Source organism: Lissotriton vulgaris, chromosome 7 (genome assembly GCF_964263255.1).
Source record: "Lissotriton vulgaris chromosome 7, aLisVul1.2, whole genome shotgun sequence".
Classification (NCBI taxonomy): Eukaryota; Metazoa; Chordata; class Amphibia; order Caudata; family Salamandridae; genus Lissotriton; species Lissotriton vulgaris.
Window position 1 is genome coordinate 1,117,380,393 of NC_141695.1, and position 18,523 is coordinate 1,117,398,915.

An 18,523-nucleotide genomic window follows, 5' to 3' on the forward strand; every position below is an offset into this window, starting at 1 on the left:
AGCGGCGGGGGCGGTGAGGGGCGACGAAGGAAACAGAATGCAAAAGGGCACAACAATTGAGGAGGAAACGAGTGGCAAAGAGGGCAAAATCTCACAAGTAAGGGCAGAAAGGTCACAAAAAAATGGACGTGGGGAAACGAGTGGCACAGAAGGCAGAAAGGTCACAGAAATGCTGGGGCAGCTAAGCAACAGAAGGCAAAAACGGGCAGAGAGACACGGGGGCCGCAAGGGGAGCAGAAGGAAAAACCAGGCACAGAGACACAGGGGCAGGGAGGGGAGCAGAAGGGAAACCGGGCAAAGAGACACGGGGGCACAGGGGAGAGAACGGGCACAGGCAGTGCTGTGCGGAGGGGGAGCGACCTACCTGGAAGGGTCAAGGGTCGCTCTCCGCACCGCGCAGCGGCCAGCCTATATGGGGAGGTGGGAGGGAGGAGCAGCTGGGAGGCGGGAGTTGGGGGCAGCAAATGGGCAGTCAGCGGAGCGGGGACGCAGGGGATGCAGCGACGAGGGGTGACAAAGGAAACAGAAGGCAAAAGGGCACAACAATTGAGGGGGAAACGAGTGGCACAGAGGCCGAAAGGTTCCAGTGCAGGGCAGATAAGGTCACAAAAAACGTTGGGAAATGAGTGGCACAGAGGCAGAAAGGTCCCAAGAAAGGGCAGAATGATCAGAAAAAACGGGGGGAAACGAGTGGCACAGAGGCACAAAGGTCACAAGACAGGGCAGAAAGGTCACAAAAAAACGGGGGAAACGAGTGGCACAGAGGCACAAAGGTCACAAGAAAGGGCAGAAAAGGTCACAAAAAAACGTGGGGAAACGAGTGGCACAGAGGGCAAAAGGTCACAAGAAAGGGCAGAAAGGTCACAAAAAAAGGGGGAAATGAGTGGCACAGAAGGCAGAAAGGTCACAGAAATGCAGGGGCAGCTAAGCAACAGAAGGCAAAAACGGGTAGAGAGACACGGGGGACACGAGGGGAGCATAAGGAAAAACCGGGCAGAGAGACAAGGGGGCAGCGAGGGGAGCAGAAGGGAAACCGGGCAGAGAGACACGGGGGCAGCGAGGGAGAGAACGGGCACAGGCGGTGCTGTGCAGAGGGGGAGCGACCTACCTGGAAGGGTCAAGGGTTGCTCCAAGCCAAGCATGGTGGGCGTGCCTTGTAATTGTAACCTTAGCAAAGCTCCGTCTGCCTGAGCCCGAATCTGCCGATATCCAGCACCGATCCTGACCCCAGTTGCTCTAAGGACTGTGCAGCGACTAGCAAAAACGTTGCCGCACAGCACAGGATTGGTCTCTGCTGCCATATCGCCTTGGACTGCAGACCAGAGCTCGTGAGGAGGAGGCTGGTGTAGAGGTAGCACATCGAAGGGAAGCAGGCCGTGGGCGTCTGAACCCACAGGGACAGCGTGGGTTCACAACGTCATTGTTGGACTGCTGTGCCGCGGCCTTGCACCTGGTGGAGGAGGCTCGGCACGACCTTGCTCTGTGGGGCCGCCCTGGGGCTTGCGCTGCAGGAGATTGCCGATACTGGGTGCCTGTGTCACGGTAAGATTCTGGCTCCCACCGAGGCCTACAGGTAGGTGCAGCCGGCCGCTCATTTTCCTGGCTTGATGAGGGTAGCTTGCTGGCAGAGGTTCTCTTCCCCCTGCCCCTACTTCGAATGCGCAGTGAAGGGAACCCCAAGACTAAACACCAAGTGGCGAAGGGGCTGCATTGCTGGTGCAGAAGACCAAGTACCAGGTCGGCGTCTCTGGGATCACTGAGACGAGTTGGAGGGAACTCGGACCCATATTGGAGCACCCCCCTGGAGCGGCGCTCCCCGTATGTTTAGCACCTATACACAGCGGTGCAGAGGCTCACTGGGGCCCATGAGAGGTGTGGTGGAGCGGGCCAAAAGCCCTAACTTACAGTTCTTCATCGCCATTTAGTAAAATATCAGGAAAGGCCCAGTTTTGTGTACGGGCGAGGTGGAGCCCTTAATCACTGGCTCTCTGTGCACACAGTTAGGGGGGGCTACCAGGTGAGAGGTCTGGTGAGTCCGATCCCATTAGGGGGCCCACTTGGCTGCCCTCCCCAGGCAGCGGAAGTGGCCGGGCTAGGCCCGGTGCAGCTTGCTGTCAGGAAGGCCAGAATCCGTGAGGCCTGACCTGGGTTTATGCCCCAGCATTGATTGTGGCGGCGGTTGCGACACATTGGGCTCCGCTCTGAAGAATAACATCCTGGGAACATGAGTCAGCAACGCAGCAGAAGAGGGCACAGGACTACCATTCATCGATGCATTATCCTCCATTTCCTGCCTGCACCTCCTCCTCATTATGGGCAAAGATAAGCCAGGTACAGCCACTTCCAAGCAAAGCCCTCTGGATCACTACATCACTACGGGTCCAGGGAACGAGGGTGCCGGAGGTCTGTCCCCAGAAAATGCCACCCTGCAGGCGGCGATTACTCAATCACGGGCTGCACTTGAGGCCCAGATAGGCGCTGTCGGCCCTGATGTTTCCTTCCTGCATCAGGACCTCCGCAAAGCAGTAGACAGAATTACGGAGGCTGAAACCCGGGTCTCCACTGTGGAAGACACAGTGACGACTCTCCAGAAGAAGGTGAACAAACTCACAGTCGTGACCCAGGAATTGGCTTTGCAGGTTGAGACCCAGAAGGTAGGACTAGGTGCAACAACATACGCCTAGTTGACTTTCCGGAGGGATGCAAAGGTAGGTCAATGGACGTTTTTCTTACAGGATGGTTCAAATCCTTGTTGTTAACTGGAGCTATGTCCAACTGCTTCGTGATTGACAGAGCCCACCGGGCCCTGACCAAGAAGCCATCACCGGGAGAACGATCAAGACCTGTGATAGCCCGACTTCTCAATTATGCAGATCGAGACGTCATACTACGATACGCCAAGACACATAAAGACCGAATGCTTTTCAATTCTCATCAAATCATGGTATTCCCTGGCTATACCAGATTAGTACAGCTACAACGTCAATTCTTTGTGGCTGCGAAGCGCAGACTTTGAGAACTGAACTTGTCCTATATGCTGCTGCACCCAGGCAGAATGATGGTAATCTTTAACTCTAAATCTTTCTTCTTTGATTCTCCCGAGGCAGTATTCACCTGGACTGATGAAAGGGCTCATCTCAAACCACACTCACCGGGACCACCGATTCAGACTCCTCATAAGGCTTGCACTAAAGTTGACTGAACAGAGGCACGTCAAGACAGCGGCACAGATCTCGCTCCAACTGGAGGGCCCACACTCACACTGAGACAACCAATTGATCCTGGTCATGACGGACACGCAGTCAAGCAATTCGGCCGCTAGCCCTTCCAGGTGTGTTTGGAAATACAATGACTGGAGTCCCACACACAGGCTTTAGGCGATGAAAGGACAGTCCACACCCCTGGACATTTGGTTTTATGTTATATAATGTTGGGATGGGTGGGTTCTCATAGTGGGGCTGCTTAGGACTTCACGTTTGGGACTCGAGTAATGTCCTCACCGTGACAGATACTCCTTGTTTTTGGAAGTATTGGGGAGAGGGAGGGTGGGTGGGGTGTTGTTGGTTCTTTATTGTTAGCAAAGTTCTGGACACCAAACACACAAATATGTCCATGCAGACAATTTAGTAATTGCGGACATTGACTAAGGAGCGGGTAGATGACACAACAAACATTTGACTCTCCATTGGGAGAACTGAACATAATATTGTGGAATGTACGGGGCCTGTTGAATAAAATCAAGCGATGTGCGGTACTCTGTTTAGCAAAACGGCACGACGCAGCTATACTTCTGTTGCATGAGACGCACCTCTTGGGCAATATAGCTCCATGCCTTAGCAGATTTGGTTTTGCCACGGTGTATCATGCAGGCTTTACACAGGGCGCAAGGGGTACAGCAGTCCTAATACATCGTCACATGCTGATCCTCATCTCAAAACACTGGCTAGATCCTGGTGGGCGATTCACAGTGGTCTCCAGCACAGTTGAAGGGGAACAGATAACAACTGGGAGCATATATGCCCCCCCCGGGACAAATATTCGTGGATAAAATTACACCGCTCTGGGGTGACCTTCCTGACAGTCTGATGATCCTGGGTGGTGACTGGAACAACGTGATGACTTAATAATTTCATCACGAAAATTACGGATCTTACTGCAAGTATCGTGCTATCCTCATCCAATTTCACCCTGCTGGGGGATCTCAACTTGCATCTAGATGATCCCCACGATACTGCAGCAAACACCCTTTGTACTAACCTTCAAGCGCTGGATTTACATCAAAAGGGGTTCCATGCAACCCACAACAGAGGCCATTTGCTTGACCATATTTATAGCAATATTGATGTCCTCGTAGTTGAGCCCCTATTCCATTACCTTGGACGGATCATTTCTTGATTCCTTATACCTGGCGTACAAATCCCCCTCCCCTCACCCACGGCCTCGTTAAACATCGAGGTAGGAAATGGTCCTCTCTCCCCCTTCTTGACTGGGAAGATGCCCTGGTTAGAGATAAACCTAGGAAGACACTGAATGCCTACACAGCAGCTAACAACTTTGATGATTGGATTACCTCCACACTTGACAGGGTACTCCCTGTACAGGCTAGTAACCCCACGAAAAGACCTAAAGCGTCCCCATGGTTCACGCCCACTCTCAAGACCATGAAATTAGCCTGTCGTAAATACGAAAGAGCCTGGAGACAGGACTGCTCCAAACTTAGGAAGGACGAACACAGAGCGGCCATTAGGCTCTATAAACAGGAGTTAAAGGCGGCACAAGCTTCTTTTTACGGTAGCAAAATTAACACAGCCGCCAATGCCCCTAGGGAAATTTTTAAAATTGTTAAGTCAATCATTTCCCCCCCTGCAGAATGCCCCTCTGCGGACGGTGCCCAAAACCGCTGCAATGATCTAGCTGCTTTCTTTACTGGTAAAATCCAGACTATATACTCCTCTTTTGGGATTGTCAATAACGATCCGGAACCCCTTGTCTCCACAGCCTCTGAGGCTTCTGTTCCCTGTAGGCTTGACACAATCCCACTCTTGGATATTCCAGTCCTAGACAAACTTATTTCTAAAACTACCTCTGGCTCCCCCAATGACCCTGCACCCCCTCAGACCCTCAGCAAGGCTATGGACGTGATTCGCCCGGTCATATTGGACGTGCTCAACACTTCCATCTCCTCTAAAGTCGTACCTCCGTCATGGAAATGTGCGATGGTGAGGGCCTTGTTGAAGAAGCCCAATCTTGACCAGTCCAACTTGGCGAATTATCGTCCTGTCTCCTTGCTCCCCTGGCTAAGCAAACTGCTGGAGAGGCACGTAAATAACACCTTGATGAACTATTTGGAATCAAATAGCCTTCTGCGTGCCTCTCAGACAGGGTTTCGCCCTTTACATGGGACTGAAACCGCCCTCCTAGCGGTAACAGAGGAGGCAAGAGCAGTGTTAGACCGGGGAGGAAAAGTCGCCATCATCTTATTAGACCTTAGCGCCGCGTTCGACACAGTAAACCATGTCACGCTATTACAACGTCTGGTGGACATGGGCGTGTCAGGCGCGGCCCTAGAATGGCTGACTTCCTTCCTGGCTGACCGCTTTTTCCAGGTCTTTGAGGGTGAGGTGGTGTCACCTAAACATCCACTCAGGTGTGGGGTTCCTCAGGGCTCATCCCTGAGCCCCACCCTGTTTAACACCTACATGGAACCCCTAGACAGGATAGTCCATCCCTTCGGTGTGTGTATTGTCACCTACGCAGACGATACCCAACTGGTGGTCTCGTTAGACCACTCGGAGGGATCGTCCAACACCTTAGGCCCCTGTCTGGAGGCTGTTGCCAGATGGATGCAATCTTCCTGTTTAAAACTTAATGGGGAGAAGACAGATGTCATTTTATTGGGTAATCCTTCTCCCTCTGTCTTTGCATCCATCTGGCCACCATGTCTGGGCCCACCTCCTGTCCCCAAACCCCAAATAAAAAGCTTGGGGATCTGGTTTGATACAGCCTTGAACTTCTCGGCCCAAGCCACAAAAACAGCCGCTACCTGTTTTGGATTGATGAGGATGCTGCGGAAGGTGCTCCCTCTGCTTCCATTTCAGGCAAGGAGGATCCTGGTCCAGGCCCTCATACTATCTCGCCTGGACTATGGGAACGCTCTCTATATGGGAGCCCCATCCTTTGTCACTCAGAAGCTCCAAGTCACCCAAAACAGTGCGGCCCGGCTGCTCTACAATCTTCCTCGCTGGCAGTCAGCAAGGAATGCCCTAAGGGAGCTTCACTGGCTCCCCATAGCGGCTAGAGTTCAATTCAAAGCCATGTGTATTCTACACAAAGCTTTCTATCGCCTGGGCCCTGCAATCTTACAGCCCTTGGTCACTCCCTATGCCCCATCCCGTGCCCTCCGATCCGGTACCCTCCAATTGGCTACCTCGATCAGAATCAGGAAAGCCAGCTGGGGAGGCCGCTCTTTTTCACATACTGCGGCTAAACTTTGGAACACCCTTCCTTTACCCCTGCGAGAAACCTCTAATCATCTTGCCTTCAGGAAAGCCCTGAAAACCCACTTGTATGCTAAACTCTGCTGATCTGCCCGAGCCTGCGTTAAGTAAGCTTTCAGTCATAAGCGCTACGAGGCCTCCGGGTAGATAGCGCTATACAAGTGCAATTTTCATTCATTCATTCATTCATTCATGACTCCCCAAGATAGGTGGCACGCACTGCGACCTGATAAACCCCCTTTCGCGTCCAAGCTGAATATCCTGGCCCACACATTGGGAGGGTCGGACACATGGCGAGCCTTTCACCCTTCGACTTCGAAGTTTTCATATACATCGGCCGTGCATAACTAGCTATTGCGACTGGACTACATATTTCTCCCACACAGTTTTGTACACAGAATATCGCATATCTCCATCCTTCCACGTGGTCTGTCTGACCAGTCACCTGTTCAGATTAAGCAACGCCTGAAAGTTCAGCGTGCCCCATGCGGGTGGCGTATGTCCGCCTGGCTCCTTCAGGACTATTAATATCAGGAGACTCTGCGACACGCCATCGCAGAATATCTTCAGTTTAATCTAGACTCATCTCCATTGTGTATAATACTGTGGGAGGGCCTCAAGCCATCGATTAGGGTAGTAGATCTAAGCTTCCGCACCGGCGAAAAACGTAGACGCCTGACTTGGATATTTGAGCTGAAAGAACGTCAAAGCCAGTTAGAGGTACAAGTATTAGAAGGGTCAGACCCAAGCTCTCGGGGTAACCTCCTACTTACCCAGCAACTAATCCATCAGCTCCTTACCGATGAGGCCAAGGAAGCATGGCTAGCGACGCAGCATAGGATCTACCAATGGAGCGATAAGTCCAACAAAATGCTTCATCAGCTATGCCAGGCTAAGACAGCCGCTCTGCACTTCCCCGGAGACGGAGGTCCGGGCATTTGCATCCTTTTACACCACACACTATCAACAGCGGGAGCTTATATCGGAGACTCTTATAGATTAATTTCTGTCAGATATCCCTCCCCGTAAGCTCTCCAACCAAGAAAGAGACTTACTGGATAGCCCCATAACTATAAACGAACTAAGGGCAGCGTTATCTATCATTCACCCTGGCAGAGCCCCGAGTACGAACAGCTTTCGCAGAGATGTCCTTAGTCCGCAAATGATGACGTTAGGCCGACATCTGCTCGAGGCACTGCATGAGGCTCTAGAGCAGTGTATCCTACCCACAGACTGGCGCCATACCGAAATTGTGGTGTTCCTCAAGACTTGCCGCCCTCCTGATGACCCAGCTTCATATCCTCCTATCCTGTTGCTCACGTTTGAGCCCAAGCTCCTGGGGGAGGTCCTGGCAGACCGCCACCATTCGTGCATCCAAGATCCCATTAATCTCAATCAGTCTGGCTTCATGCCACAGCACTCCAACAAACATATTATTAGGCGAGTACACATCACCAGTGCAGGAGCTCATAGACTTGGTCGCCCAGCGCCAGTTCTGCTGGCCGACATAGATAAGGCATTCGACTCTCTGGGTTGGACCAACGTCTTCAAACTCCTTCATTTCATAAACCTCGGACCACGGTTCATAGCATATACTCAGCTGTTATATACTGATCTCTCCGCATCTGTCCGTATGGCAGGATATCGCTCAGCCCCCTTTCCCATTCGCTGGGGCACAAGACAGGGCTGCTCCCTGTCCCCACTTCTGTTTGCCCTAGCCATAGAGCCCCTGGCGGTGTGGGTACGTCAGGACCCGCTGATCCGGGGGTTTGACTGGACGCAAGATACTCAGACAGAATCGCGCTTTACGCCAATGATGTTCTCTTCTTTACGACCGAGCCGTGATTCTCCGGGCCTCGTGTCCTCCTGATACTTCGAATTTTCTGTGAAACCACTGGGTTGAGCACCAACCCATTCAAATCCACTTTTTTCCCTATATGCGGAGATCAGAGGCGCCAGGCTTGGGCTTCACAACTATCTATTGCTACCGAAGGCTTTAAGTACTTAGGGGTCTTTATATCGCCGTGCCCTATGAAGTCATGGGTGCACAATATCACCCCACTACTCCCTGCTGCCCACAATGAGACAACGGTTTGGTCACAGCTGCCTTTATCTTTATATGGATGATCGACGATCTTTAAGATGGTTTCCTTACAGCGTCTGCTATATAGACTTCAGAATTTTCCATATAATATTCCTCCTTCATGGTTTTCAAAATCTAATACGATTTTGAATCAATTCTTATGGCAGGGGGGAGTGATCCAGGTTGCACTCCATACATGCACACAATCTACATACTGCGGCGGTATCGCAGCAGCCGGCGCCAATTGCATATTACTCCGCCTCTCACCTTTTGGTGATTAATGAATGGTGGTATGGGTCTCGGCCAGATCCAGCTTACGCAGTTGAACAGATGGCCATGGCTGCACTCCCTTGCTACACCTCCTGTACAGCAACACGCCCCTTGAAACTCTACCTCCAGCTTGCGGGACAGTTATACAAATTTGGAGACGCACAGTCAGATCCATGGGTTGGTGGGGAATATTGACACGTTCCACTCCCCTCTGGCAGGGCACATATCTACGGATTCCATAAATTGGACCATATTGGGATCTCTATGCTTGGGGATGTCATGCAGAGCACTACCCTTAAGTCCTTTCAGCAGTTGCAAACTAACTACAACTTACATACATCTCAGTTTCATCGCTATTTGCAACTACGGCAGGCCTTAGACCCCCATATTTGTCATTTGGAGGCTCTACCAGAATTCCACCTGCTAGAAGACCACTTGCTGATGGGGGACATTGGAGCTCACAAAATTAAACAAATCTTTCAGATGCTCAATACTCATTCTAAGACCACCATCCACAAACCCAGAGCAGCATGGGAGACCGATCTACTGGCCCTCACAGATGATGATTGGACGGAAGCCTTGGCTAGTCCTCGGTCTGCGGTGGTGTCTTCACGCTACCGACTCATTCAGATCAAGTACCTCCACCAGGTATATTACACTCGTAGGTTGTGGAATATGGATTAATATTGGATCTTGCACTCCTGTTATTACAACATAACTCTTCTTATTCTATGCTCCAGGATGTCATTTGCCCTGGAGATTAAAAGGATAATTGGTCATTCATACTTTGAAAAGAGTAATGAAATTTTAGGAGACAAAGTATGAAGTACATTTTCCCATTAACTTTTGGAAGGAATCTATTGATGAAAATGAGGGCTTCAAAAAGCCATATTTGACTTCTAAATCATTAAGGGCCATATGTAGGTAAATGACATTTACCGAATCGTAAATACCGAATTTTACCGATTCGGTATTTACAATTCGGTAAATGCCATGTAGGTAATAATTCTTTAAATATTACCGAATCGGTAATATTCGGTAATTACCGAATCAGTATTTACCGATTCGGTAATTGCCATTGATTCCTATGGGCCTTGAGGCCCATAGGAATCAAAGGCAATTACCGAATCGGTAAATACCGATTCGGTAATTTTACCGATTTGTCAAGGGGGACAGGGTGTCACTTTGACACCCTGTTACACCCCTGATTCTGGCTTGTGTGCCATGTGACACACATACATGCCCTCAGGGCATGTATGTGTGCCACATGGCACAGGTGTACATGCACAGATGTGCATGTACACAGAAATTCGTTCTTTACCATGCCATTGTATTCCATGGTAAATAACGAATTTCTCAGGGCCTGTGGCACTGTTTCCAGTGCCACCTACATCCCAAAGTAGCGATTCTGCACATTTACCGAATCGGTAATTTACCGATTTGGTAAATTTTCCGATTCTGTAAATATGCAGAATCGCTAAATTTCAGGCCCCCTACATCTGGAAATACAAATACCGGTCGGTAACGGACGAAATCGGCCGTTACTGACCGGTATTTGTCCACCTACATATGGCCCTAAATCACATAAATGGCCAACAAATGTTTCACTATTCTCTTGTCACTGCTTCAGGAAAAATTAAAATGTGAAAACATTCAAAATTATAATGGTATCTTTTGACCTTTCCATAAAGTGCAGTAATTCACTTCAATATGGTGATAGTTGATTTGTGATTTCCAGAAACAAGTGTTAAGCATAGTCCTTGGTGACAAAGACCATCTGCATTAGAGTAACATTTGTTACTCAAGTAGTGACTGGAAAGGCGTGAAACACGTGTTGGCCATTCTTGTCATTTGATTTGTTTAGTTACTAGGTTGAGCATATCTAGTTAAAAAGTGTATACACGCCCGTCAGAAGAAGTGATGACCTACCACAATGACAGAAAAGTAGTTATTTGAGGGAGCAACTTTACATAACATAGTCCTAAGCAAGCTAATGGAAGGATTTAGAACTGGCAGGTATTCAGTAAACATGAGCGAGCACCAATAAATCTGTGTACTTCAAAGTCAGATTACTCCAAGAGGGCACAAAATTATGCATGAGTAAAATTCACCTAATTGGTGAATAATGAGCATGTGAGGTGTGGAGCCTTGAACGTTTGTGAAAGCCAAGAAAAATGAATGCTTGTGGTGAATGCCAACAAAGATGTGTGTTTGTAGAAGTTCACATACTTGTCTGTGGCCCCCGCCCACTGTGGGAATAGTCAGAGATGTGCTCCTTTCAAAAACTGAAGGAAATCTCTTTCTAGGATGGGAAGGAGAACAGAACACCCCAAAAACTTTGAGGGGGAGATGAAGGAGGTTTTTTTTCACCAATGTAGAAGAGTACCATGAACAGAGGGTAAATTTGTTTAAACAAAAAAACAGGAGTCACATCAGTTTCCAATAGGTACACGTAGCATCCTGCAATTGGGGCAGTTTCCCATGTGTGATCATGGAAAGGTTTGTGATTTTCAAAATGGCATGAATCTGCACTCATTCAGAAATGCAACTGGGCAGTGCAGATTTCTTTTTTTTCTCGAACCAAGGGACATATGTACAAGCCCCTATCACCGCCATAAAGTCACTTTTTCTGATGTTGTGGTGGCAATACGGGCTTCACCTTATTTACAAGGCAGTATTAAGCCACTTAATGTGGCTTAACACTGCCTTGTAAATAAAGCCTCCTTTCACGTTGTACTTAGCATTAAAGGGGAGGGCAATGGGTGTTTCGTTGAGTGTTCTGCTGCAACACCAATTGATTTTGACGCTGCCCCATATTGACAAGGGTGGCATAAATGTGGAGCTGTGCCAAAATTGAGACCAAAAAAACCTGGACTTACCCCGGCGAGATGAGGAGAAATGCTTTATTTTTCCTTATTTTTGCTGTTTCTATGTGTGCTGCATTGTGCAGCACACATAGAAACAGCAAAATGCTATTGATTGTTTATGTGCAGGAAGGTGTCCCTTCCTGCACATAAACAATCATTTAAAAAAATTACGTGTTACAACTTTTAAATGTGTGTGCATTCTGCAGCACACATATAAATTTCAAAATGCCATTGGTGATTGTGTATGTGGAGGAAGGGTCACCGTCCTGCACATAAACAATCTTTCCCTACAATGCAGGCACCCTTGCACAATGGTGTAAGAGTGCATGCATTGACGCCAGGCAGCTTCAATTAGTGCCAGCGCATGGTGAAATGCAGGGCTGCACCGTATTCTTGTAAATATGGTGCAACCCTGCGTTTTTGACGTGGCCGAGCACTGCCGTAAGCCAAAAAGGGTAATGCTGCGCCTCGTCACTTCATTGTGAATATGCCCCCATATATTCTGTGGGTGTAGATGCACTACACTTGGGTTCCAGTTTTATGCTTTGTTCCATACTATTTAAACCCACGTCAAACCAAAACAGAATTCAAAAATAGGAAAAAATTTCATTAAAATTACATTTGTGAAGTTGTGCTAAATTCACAACTTTGCACTTTGAAAAGGAACAACGTTTGACAACTTTACAAAACTTAGGCTGCTAGTGAAAATTTAGACAAAATAATTTTTGGTGGGCATATTTCCTGTAAAAACGTTTTCTAATTAGGCTTTTCCTGAGCTTATTTTTTTTAAAGTATTACTCTAATGCTTTTTCAACTGCCTTGATAAAATGCATGAGGTGGAAAGAGAAAACGTTTGAAAACTTCACAAACCTTTAACCTAAACAGTCCTTACCCTGCTCAAAATATAGACCACTTAATTTTTCTCACTCAGAACTGTCATCTCCCAGAGCACTTTGAACCACCTATTAAGCACCACCTCGCCATGCCTCTACTGCGTCCATTGGCCTTGTCAAAGCATAAGGTGAATAATAATTCCTTAATGGACACTAACGAGTGTTCTTCAAAGTGACTGTTGTAATCAACTTGTTATGTTTCACATACCATCCTCTCCAGGAATAATGGTTCCTTTTACAGTCCAATCCTAAGCCAGTTTCTACTTTTTGATCAGCATTTTGGATTGTAGCAAAGAATCAATTAGAAACACAAAAAGGAAAAGTCCCAAAAACTATGGTGACTGCTGTAGCCTGGCATGACTTACCAGTCTTCGGATGTCCCTCTCACAGTCCCACTTGATCTTGCTGATGGCTTCTTGGTGAGACTGGTGCTCACTTCGCAAGTCCCCAGCCTTGAGTTTGTCCGCATGAGTGATTTGAGTGAGGGACTCGTCCACTTGCTTCTTGGCCAGTTTCAGTTCTGTGATCTCCTGCAAGAGTTTAAGTCGCTCTGAGTCAAAGAGCCGCCTGGCCTCCTCGCGGGCCTCGGAGGTCAGGGCAGTCCTTACTTTATCGCTACTGCCATCCCTCAAGGCGTTGACCACCGACTTGAGGCGCTGTATCTCCACCTCTTTGATCTTGCCTGTCCGCGCCATTTCCTGCTCGTGTTGCTTGATGAGGTTCTCCCTTACGGCCTGCAGCTCCTTCATCTTCTCCTCGTGCAGCTTGGCCCTCAGCTCAGTCACCAAGACCGTCTGCTTGTGTTGCTCCTGTTCCTTAATCCGCTTGGTTTCCTGATTTTTCTCCCTTTCCAGTTTAGTCACCTGCAAGATGGAAAGAAAGCATATAGTTACCAGAAGGATTACATTACATGAGTCCTCTAGTTCTGCACCAGCAGGAAAAAAATGGGAGACCACACATGGTGAGTTGCCTAAAATATGTTACTCGTAAAATAAAAAAGGAGGAACTGAGGAGTAAGCTTTGTAGAACATAAACAGGGATCTATCTGTGAAAGGGATTTAAATGGAAATTATTGGTAGGGCTTTAGCTTAGAAATCAAAGTGTGATTGTTATAAACAAGAATATAACAAAGTGCTTTAAATGTACCCGCACTTTTTTTTATTTTGAGAGGGAGAATATCAGAACTTCACAAGAGAGATGTAATACTTTTCATTTGAGAGCACCCGCACTTCTCAGAAACTAGAAAGTACCTGCACTAAAATGCTTCCATTTCAAACACTGACTAAAACATCTTTCTAAATCAGGTCTAAAATATATTCATTTACATTCATATTCCTCCGGACACATGCTCGCCATGAAAAACTGTAAATGTAAAATAGGATGATATTAGCTCTCCGTAATAACCCAAAATTATAAAGTTCAAAAAATGCACCAATGCAGGGACAATCGCTTGAATGGCACAAAGCAAGGTATTTGAATCGTTAGGGGTCAATGTAGCTCCTTCAGTGACGTTTGACTGATGGGACACTGTGTAACTTAACATCTAATGGCCCTTGAAGGATTTAGTGGCTTGGCGTTTGGATCAAAGACGCAACGCATCATTACAGTCCCTTGTCTGCAAAGGATAAACCTGGCTCTCTGACTTGGCAGAAGCAAGTGAACTTGGCATGGCTACTGCCGCACTCCTGAAAACGTTGTCTCTCTATTTCAGGCAAATGATAGCAATAAACAGTGCGACAGAGATAGTCAGCACGCCTAGATGCCATCAAGAATGAGCATCAAATTCTCTTTCTGCCTCAGCACCCTACTGGAACAGCCACAGGTCAGAAGATTAGATCCCCATTCTTTCAAATTTGACTTAAGTGCTGTTGTTCTCCATAAAGCGCCTAAGAGTGTTTCTCATTTTTGTGTGACAGACACACCATCGATTGAAAAAATTGAACGCCAGCATATTCTTTGTCCATACCAAAGAACCATTGGATAACAAATTGTATTTGATGTATCACATGGGGATTCATTTGTACAAGGGTTTTAACTCATTTATTTAATATTATCATTTTATAACATTTTTGACCTTGCCCTCCCATCATGTCCCACAGACATAGATTTGGTCTGTCAGTTTAGTACTGAACAAAATACTCTCATGTCAACATGTTTCACTTCTTTGATAGCTTACTGTATCCCAGTGTTCCACAATCAGCTACTACTGCCTCCTTAAAGCACACTTCTGCAATAGTATCCATTTAGAAAGAAGGTAATTGACTTGTTCTCGTTAATGAATGTGTGTGCGAGAAAACGTCAATGAAAAAAGTGTTACCATGGTCACGTGAGTTCAGCACCAAGGACAGCAGAAAAGGCCTCACTTCATCATGGCCCAGTGGTCTCCAATCGTTAAATGCAAACACAATCGAACCACAGCCTCGTTGTCCCACCGGGACATTACGAGTACCGAGATCATCTTGCCTTCAAAAACAGGAGAAGTAGAGATGAATGGGCACATTGTTGTTTTTAAATAGCAGTCCCAGGGGCTTTTCTTATTTAAAAAAAGGCTGAAAAGCAATGGCTACTAATCTTCAAGGAGGACAAAAAAATACTCCGGGTGTCTATCGATTGACGCACAGTAGCGGGTCCTGATTTACAGTCGGAACGATTGGCTGATCAGAGCTTGAAAGAGGCCGTGACCTTGATTCATGGCCAGGCAGGGAGTGTCTTTTCAAGGAAAGAATCCAAGAACAGCAGAACTGCAGCAGAGTGGTCTGGAGTGAAATGCAGAGAATTCATTTAAGGCAGTAACTAAGAGAGGTTGAGATTCTTGCTGCAGAGTTAGTTAAATATCACGTGAAGCTTAAGATTGAAGGCCTTATTTACAAGCCCATTGCGCCGCCGTGGCGTCACTTTTTTAGACGCGCTAGTGGTGCAGCGTGCCTGCTCATATTTCCAAAGGCACATATGGGTACCCTGCGAGACTTTTCATGGCCCTGTCAATATGTTCCCCTTTCACTCATTACTCTGTGTGAAAAGGCGTTCCATGGGTGTTGCTGTGGGTGTTCCCACTCAACATCCAAGGAACCTGACGCACTCCCAGATTTGCAAAGCGTTGTAAATCTGGAAAGCGTCAAAATCCTACGCCTCCCCACGGGAGGCATAGGGAGTGGGGCAGCGAGGAGAAATACTTGTATTTCTCCTCTTTTTTTGCTCTTTCTATGTGTGCTGTATTCTGCGGCACACATAGAAGGAGCAAAACACCATTAATGATTGTTTTTGTGCAGGAAGGTATTCCTTCCTGCAAAACAACCATCATCCCTGTAACACAGGCACCCTAGCACCATGGCACAAGCGTGTATGCGTTGGGGCATGGCTGCTGTTTGTGCGCTGGCACGGGGAGAAGAACAGGAATGTGCTGTATCTTATAGTTACGGCACCTTCCTGCCCTTTTATTTTGACGCATGGCAGTGCAGCAGGAAGACTTGCTTCTTTGCCTGCGTCAAAATAAAGTGAACAATGCCCTGAATGTGAATATGGATTTATGTATGGTGCTTATATGGCACAAGGAAGCCCTGTAGTTATGCACAAGGAGGAAATTTATAGATACCATTTGGCATTATCACAATATGAATGAAGCGTGTAGATTGATTTAAGAGTGGCAAGAAACAATGCATTAAACACCAGAAAGGTATCTATGCCCTTCAGAGTGTTAAGTTTGCACTTGATGTAGATTAATGATATTTGAAATAGCAACTACTGATGTCAATAGGGTGCCATTCAGCTACCTCGTTTTCTGCAGTTTTATGTTTCTCCTCAGGGCTATGAGACAAGATTTCAGCATATATTTAGAGCTTTTGGCTGAAAAAATAGAACTGTAATACAGTCTTGACCATGGAGCCAGGCAGCTTTCCCGATATGCCAAAGCACGCCTTGATATTTCCTGAACAATGCGCAAGATGAATTTAAAATATTTGGTCTCTTCAGAGTAATGAATAAGCTCTCTGGCAAGTATAAAAAGAAAAATATTGCCAGCATACTGTGGGAGATAGAGAGACAGAAAATTACAAAGTTGGACAAACAGATATTGAATGGCTATTTATTAAGGTATTAATACTACTAATCAATAGTTAAAATATAAATGAACTATGGGATAGAGGCTTTATGAGATCACGTTTTTGTGGCACATAATCAGAAGATTAGTAGGTAAATGCCTGCCCATTCTACAAGAAAAGAAATAAAACCATTTTGGCCCAAAAATATCTAGACTTGTGCTTTTCATGGCATCATGACGTCATTAAGGGCTACACAGCTAACAAGTAAGTGAACTAATGATGAAAGTCATTAGTGTTGGCAAGACTGCTCCCAGGTATATAAACAGCAGACATGCTACGAAGGAAACTTTGCGGGCGTGACTAGCCTTTTGAGCTCTATGCTTACATCCTTACATACTTCCAGGCGTGGCCAATACAGGTAAGACCAGTGGGGTGGGACGGGGTGGGGGGGGGGAGTTGACAGACGACTGGATAGGTCAAGTTAAATTAAAAATAAATAAAACCACCTACCTTGCACTCACCGCATCACTGAGTCGCCGATGCAGGGCGCGCAAAGTAAGTGGTTTTATTAATAATTTTATTCAAGTTTACCTATCCCGTTGTCTGTTGACTCCCCCACCCCACCACCTCACCGCTCTTACCTGTGTGGGCCATGCCTGCATACATTCACAACTCTTTCCTGAGTAGAACGGTGGTAACAGTAGTGGGATGACTGGCATCTTCTACTAGCCAGAACCATTTTATAGCTCATTTTCACTCTCTTGCGGAGGACTTGCACAATGGGACGGACTGAGGATGAGCTTGGAGTAATTTGACTGAAGTGTGAGGGGGCTTGAAGAACTTGTACATACAATGGGAGGTTGCAAGTGAAGACATGAACAGACAGTGTGAATGAGCTTGAGGCAAATAGAAAGATAGTGCGAGGTTAATTGGACTAATAGGCAGTGTGAGGTATCCTGGTTGTAAGAAATTGGGTTGTTCGTTGACTAGGGTGTGAGCCCTGGTCAAGCAGCAACCACAGTCCTTGTCAGGGTAAGGCACAAGTAAACCCCAAGTTAGCCTGTGCTCACCTCCTTGGTAGCTTGGCATAGAGCAGTCAGGCTTAACTCAGAGGCAATGTGTAAAGCATTTGTACAACACTTCAAACAGTAAAAGACTGAAAACACACCACAAAAACGAGCCCACAACAGATTTAGAAAAAGAAAGTAATTTTTAATATTTATAACAAGACCAAAATGACAAAATCGAATCAGTAGAACCGAAGTCATTGAAATTTAAAGTGCGGAAAATAGCACTAAAAAGCACAAAGCGCTAACTGTGGGTATCTGATTGTGCCAAACCGGTACAAAAGTCACAAGCTCAGGCTGACTGAGATGACGCATGGGTCAGCTATAGGCCAGTTAGGCCCACTGAACAAAGTACCTTAAGTTCTGGTTGCTGAGCGTTGAGAGGATCTGCGTCGAAGATGTGCCACGCAGTCAAACCGATGAGTTGGTTCTGAGATGCGACAAGACTCTGGCGCGAGGTATTGTTGCGTCATTGTTGAGGATCCCCCTCAATGGGGCTTGTGATGTGAAATCTGGCATCGTGGATGCAGTGCACAGTCGGGGTGATGCGTCGGTTCCAAGGAGTTGCGAGGCTGTGATGTAACATCCAACATCGTCTATGAGGCTGTGGTCAAAGAGAGATGCAAGGGCCTGTGCCATGAGGTGGTTCATCAGTTCCCGAAGACTGCAGATGCAACGCAGGTCTTTCTGACGGGCCCAATCCCTTCAGCAGCAGTGATGCGTCGGTTCTAATCAGGGTTTTCTCCATTGTCCGGTTGCTGTTTTCACCCACTCTCCCCCGCGGGCCCTCCACCCCTGAGTGTTGCCAC

The 18,523-nt window shown here is 47.2% G+C and overlaps 1 protein-coding gene across 1 annotated transcript in view; it reads right to left on the reverse strand.

Annotated features, from left to right (window-relative positions):
* The window catches only part of LOC147703008 (janus kinase and microtubule-interacting protein 2-like), a 179,037-nt gene that overhangs the window by 144,906 nt on the left and 15,608 nt on the right, over positions 1–18,523 (reverse strand). The window contains exon 2 of the mRNA XM_086931569.1: positions 12,976–13,473. Coding sequence (XP_086787695.1) covers positions 12,976–13,473 — 498 coding nt within the window. The remainder of the gene's footprint in view (positions 1–12,975; positions 13,474–18,523) is intronic.